The sequence below is a fragment of the Theropithecus gelada genome, chromosome 11 (assembly GCF_003255815.1).
Source record: "Theropithecus gelada isolate Dixy chromosome 11, Tgel_1.0, whole genome shotgun sequence".
Classification (NCBI taxonomy): Eukaryota; Metazoa; Chordata; class Mammalia; order Primates; family Cercopithecidae; genus Theropithecus; species Theropithecus gelada.
The window spans coordinates 76344850-76350849 of record NC_037679.1 but is presented as its reverse complement, the minus strand read 5'-3'; the positions used below and the strand labels follow the sequence as shown (position 1 = coordinate 76350849).

Genomic DNA, 6000 nt, shown 5'->3' with positions numbered 1-6000 from the left:
CAACCCCCGGTTTTTTTTTTTTTTTTTTTTTTTTTTTTGAGACGGAGTCTCACTCTGTCACCCAGGCTGGAGTGCAGTGGAGGGATCTCGGCTCACTGCGAGCTCCACCTCCCAGGTTCACGCCATTCTCCTGCCTCAGCCTCCTGAGTAGCTGGGACTACAGGCGCGCACCACCGTGCCCAGCTAATTTTTTTTTTTTTTTTTTTTTGTATTTTTAGTAGAGACGGGGTTTCATGTTGTTAGCCAGGATGGTCTTGATCTCCTGACCTCGTGATCCACCCGCCTCAGCCTCCCAGAGTGCTGGGATTACACTTTGAGCCACCATGCGCGGCCCAGTTTCGTGTTTTTAGTAGAGACAGGCTTTCACCATGTTGGCCAGGCCGGTCTCAAACTCCTGACCTCAGGTGATCTGCCTATCTCAGCCTCCCAAAGTGCTGGGATTACAGGTGTGAACCACCGCACCCAGCCAAAAAAAAATTTTATTTAATTACCCTTGAAAAGCCCTGGCATCCCCCATAAGGTATAGGACATATGGTATGTGCACACTGAGCTATCTTTCCATTAGGCCAACTCAGTATTTGCTCAAGCATGGAGCAGATCCCTGTGTCTTAAGGTGAATATCAAATGCTCTAGCTGGCTGGTGTTTATTGGCTATGTTAAGCAGAAAATCCTTTCTGAGGCCAGGCACGGTGGCTCATGCCTGTAATCCCAGCATTTTGGGCGGCCGAGGTGGGAGGATCACCTGAGGTCAGGAGTTTGAGACCAGCCTGGCCAACATGGTGAAAATTGTCTCTACTAAAAACATAAAAATTAGCTGGGCATGGTGGTGTGCGCCTGTAATCCCAGCTATTGGGAGGCTGAGGCAGGAGAATCACTTGAACCCGGGAGGCGGAGGTTGCAGTGAGCAGAGATTGCGCTACTGCACTCCAGGTTGGGCGACAGAGACTCCGTCTCAAAAAAAAGAAAAGAAGAGAAAAGAAAAAAAGAAAATCCCTTCTGATTTTCTTTGGGCAGAGAACGTACTGCCATATTCACATAAGTTTGATACCCAGGAAACTGTCCGTTGCTGAGTCCTTTGTGATCAGCATCGTAGTCCTCACTCTCGCTACCTCTCTCCTTCCCACCCCATCCTGGATGGCCTCCCAGCAGGTTCCCTCTCACCCCTCCTTCAGGGAGAGATAGGGCACCATCGATTCTCCCCTCTAGGTGCCCGGAACCCTTGCGTTTCTTTCCCCGTAAAGGGCCTCCCCTCCCCCATGGTGACACAGAAGTCCACGGTCTGGCTGCAGCCCGTGACAGCCAGCACAGGTAGAGTGTGCATGTGTGTACATGTCCACATGTGTGTACACGCATGTGTGTGCGAGTGTGTGCATGTAGGCCCAATGCCTGAGCATCCCAGGCCACACATCTAGGTCTCAAGGAGACCTGAGTTCTAGCCTGAGCTGTGTCACTAACTCACTAAGTGACCTTGAGCAAGTCACTTAACCCCCGTGGGCCTCGGTCTTTCTCCTCTGCCAAATGGGGAGAAATTAGCTCTGCCCTACACACTTCTGTGGCCTATTGGCAGGGTTAAAGGGTAGTAACAAAAAGGAAAGCATTTGGAAAAACCTCCAACCTCATACAAATGCACGTGCTGTTATTTTTACCACAACCATCAACCATTCCTCCAACACTAACAACACAGCCACCCCCTGATATATTGCATGACTCAATGTGAGACTATTTTAGGGCAGAAAATACACTTACATATATTTAGAACTTTCCTGATGCTGGAGCAAAAACTTTAAAGAACATGCAGCTTAGAAAACCCTGCTGCCAGAATGCACAATTTATTTTCTTTTCTTCTTCCTCTCTCTTGTTTTTTATTTTCTTATTTCTTTTTATTTTTTTGTAATTAGATTTGTGTGTTGGGTTTGCTTCTTGAGGTTTGGGTTTTGTTTTGGAGTTTTGGTTGCTTGTTTGTTTGGTCTCAGATTTTTTGTTTGTTTCTGTTTGCTTTGTTTTGTTTTGCCTTACCTGAGAGCACAACTTACCACTTTTAGGGGAAAACTGAGAAATTGGATTTTTTTTTAGTCTGAAGGTTCCTGAGCCTCTCATCTTGAGGTTTGAGTCCCAATGACATCGTCCTTCGCCTTCAAAATTATTTAATTTAAAAATGCAGTCTCTTTCCATGCCAGGTGTCAGTGCTGAACATTGTTCATATTTACTTGAAATGTGAAATGTGACAGAACCCTGAAAAGTCTAAGGACTCTAACTTTGTGGAAGGACAGTATTGAATGGGATACTCCAGCACTGTCCAGAAGAACTTTCTAGAGAGATGTAAATGTTCTATATCTGTGCTGTCCACTATAGCAGCCACTAACCACATGTGACTCTGGAGCCCCTGAAATGTGGCTGGTGCAAGTGACACCCTGCTGTGACCCAGTGGTTCTCAAAGCTGAATGCATATCAGAATCACCTAGGGAGGTTTGCAGTGTACCAACCCACACTGACTTGCATTTAATTCAAATTAATTTAACTTTAGATAGCCACACTTAGCCAATGGCTGCCATCTTGGACAGCATGGTCTAGTTTCCAGCTACTTAAAGTGAAGTCCGGAGACACTGGCATCTCCTGGGAGCTTGTTAGAAACACAGAACTCCAGGCCAGGTCCCAGACCTACTTAATCAGAATCTGTATTTTAATGAAATCCCAGGATGATTCTTGTGTACATTAAAATTTGAGAAAGGGCCAGGCGCAGTGGCTCACGCCTGTAATCCCAGCATGTTGGGAGGCCAAGGAGGGTGGATCACCTGAGGTCAGGAGTTCGAGACCAGCCTGGCCAATGTGGTGAAACCCTGTCTCTACTAAAAATGCAAAATTAGCCAGGCATGGTGGTACATGCCTGTAATCCCAGCTACTTGGGAGGCTGAGGCAGGAGAATTGCTTGAACCCGGGAGGCAGAGGTTGCAGTGAGATGAGGCTGTGCCATTGCACTCCAGCCCAGGCAACAAGAGTGAAACTCTGTCCCAAAAAAAATTTTTTTTGAGAAACAAGAAAGCATGGTCTCATGGTTCAGGGGAGTAGTTAGTTCTGCTCCTGACTTCTTACTGATTAAATCATGTTAACTTTATGGGTCTCAGGTTTCCTGAGTTAAGCATGGCCAGAAACCTTTTTAGTACCAGTAAGACCAACTATACATGGACGGTTACCACTGTGGTGGACATGGGTACGTTGGTAGATTATAGAAGAGACCATGGGAGTGTTATGGTTTGACTCAACATACAAGAGAAGACCCTAGAATCAGGACTTGTCACTTGAAGATCCATCAAGGGTGTTGACCTCAGGAGGGAGCTCCAGGCCAGAGCTCACAGGTTCTCTTTGGTTTTGGCAGGAGCTACAAGGTCCGATTCAATAGCGTCTCCTCCTACTGTGACTCCCAAAAATCATCAGGCGATGGGCCCGACCTCAGAGACAACTTTGAGAGTGCTGGACCCCTGGCCAATGTGAGGTAAGCAAGGGGATAAGGGGGTCGGGGGTCAGGGAAGACTAAGGCTCCTGGGGAGCTGGACCTAGTTACGAAGTGAGCTCTTCGTCGTGGGGAGGGAGTCTCCCTTCTATGTCCATTCATTTCTCATAAAACCAGCTGCATCCTGGCTGTCTGGGACCCCTCCCACCCATTAAGTCACATTGCCTGGTCTCCCCATGCACCGTTTTTATCCTTTCTGTGACTTCTTTTTCTATACACACTCCCTCAGAGCCCCCTTACCCAAGGTTCACCCCGTTATTTGTGCTGAAGGCTATCAATCTCTGGATATTGCTCAATGAGCTGCCCTTCCCAATAGCTATGGTGTATACTTAATAGAAGCTTCTGTAGACACCCTGCTATGACCCCATGGTTCTCAATCCTGGAGGCTCCTCAGAATCACCTGGGGAGGTTTGCAGCATACTAATACAATAACCAAGCCCCATCTCCAGAGATTCTGATGGAATTGATCTGGAATTAGGCCCATGTGCTGCTTTTTCCTTTAAGTCTCTCCAATTGACTCTAACATGCAGTCAGATTTGACAAATACTGCCCTAACCTCATATTATCTCATGGCCTAGTCACATACTATGAGATAATTTTAGGAAGTACGTGGACAAATATTTTATATTACAACAGTTGTGTATTCAGTCTAATGGGTTCTTGGAAGGAAAGAAAACTGGAATGTCAAACCCTTGGTTTCGTGGATATTGATCAAGACAAGACTAATGTGAGTTGCCCTGTAGGAAGAACCTTCAGGCCTGGCCACAAATCTCTCAGAACTTCACTAACTGAGCCTTCTCCATAATTACTCAGAGCAATGCTTAGTAGATGATATAGATCACTGGTTTGCTAGACGTTGAGATATCTGTTATGTCCTCCAGGACATTTTCAAATAGGCTTTATGTTTTAAAGCAATTTTAGGTTAACAGCAAAATGAGCAGAAAGTACAGAGAGTTCCCACATCCTCCTGTCACTACACACGCACAGTCTCCCCTCCTATCAGCATCCCACACCAGAGTGGTGCGTTTGTTAGAACTGACGGACCTACAGGGACACATCATTATCAGCCACAGTCCATAGTTTACTTTAGGGTTCACTCTTGGTGTTGAACATTCTATAGGTTTTGACATCAGTACATTTTTCAGCTCAACATTGAAACATCAGTTCTAGAGTTTGACAGTCAGACCCATTTTTCCCTTATTAAATCTATCATGGCAGGCGTTGGCAGACTAATGCCTGTGAGCCAAATCCAGCCTGGTCACTGCATATTTTTAACAACCCATGAGCTAATAATGCTTTTCTTACCGATGATCATTTGTAATCAGTTTGATGGTAGAAAACATTACCTTTGAACCCCAATGAAGAAAATGTTATTATTCTCTCCCAAAAAATGAATTCCAGTCTTCTCATAGTAGACCTGTGTTAAAGTATGCTTAAGTGTTATTATTATGTTTTTAATTTTATCAGTTGAGAATGTTCAGGAATTTGTTTTCTTTCTTGTTTTGTAAGTGCCTATGTAATAGCTTCAATTTTGCTTCTCGGCCTGTAAGCCTAAAAATATTTGCTCTCTGACCCCCACATATAAAAAGTTTGGCAATGCCGGGCACAGTGGCTCATGCCTATAATCCCAGCACTTTGGGAGGCCAAGGCAGGCAGATCTCTTGGGCTCAGGAGTTTGAGACCAGCCTGGGCAACATGGCAAAACCCCATTTCTACCAAAAATATAAAAACTTAGCTGGGCGTGGTGGCATGCACCTGTGGTCCCAGCTACTCTGGAGACTAAGGTGGGAAGATCACTTGCACCTGGGAGGCAGAGGTTGCAGTGAGCCAAGATGGCGCCACTGCACTCGAGCCTGGACGATAGAGCAAAACTCTGTCTCAAAAAAAAAGAAGATTTGCCAACTCCTGGTTTGGAGGCTTAAAATAGGCATTTTGAGATCATAAGCTGAAGATTGTGATGGAAATGTGACTAGTAGTGACTGCAGTCTAGGTTCTCAGGCCCACCAAGAAGAATGTTAATGAATCAACCACCTGAATCATCATCTGTTGGTGAACACAAGAGTTGGGAGCCTTGGTCCATTGGGGCTACTATACCAAACACCATAAACTGGTAGCTTGTGAACAACAGTAATTTATTTCTCACAGTTCTAGAGGCTGGGAAGTCCAAGATCAAGGTGCCGGCAGATTCAGTGTCTGGTGAGGGCCCACTCTCTGGCTCATAGATGGTACCTTCCAGCTGCGTCCTTACATGGCGGAAGGTCTCTTCAGCCCCTTATGAGGCACTAACCCCATTCATGAGGCTTCTCCTTCATGACCTAATCACCTTCCAAAGGCCACTAATACCATGACATTGAGGGTTAGGTTTCAACCTGTGAATTTGGGGGAGACACAAACATTCAGATCATAGGAGTGATGAGCTAGTGAGGAAAAAGTAAAAGCAAGTTCAAAAGCACAAATGAGTTGTTGACAGTGTCAGTGGTAATCGAATATGG

The 6000-nt window shown here is 45.6% G+C and overlaps 1 protein-coding gene across 1 annotated transcript in view; it reads left to right on the top strand.

Moving 5' to 3' along the window:
• The window catches only part of NOS1 (nitric oxide synthase 1), a 145799-nt gene that overhangs the window by 105381 nt on the left and 34418 nt on the right, over positions 1-6000 (top strand). Inside the window, exons 17-18 of the mRNA XM_025402120.1 lie at positions 1207-1308; positions 3374-3490. Coding sequence (XP_025257905.1) covers positions 1207-1308; positions 3374-3490 — 219 coding nt within the window. The remainder of the gene's footprint in view (positions 1-1206; positions 1309-3373; positions 3491-6000) is intronic.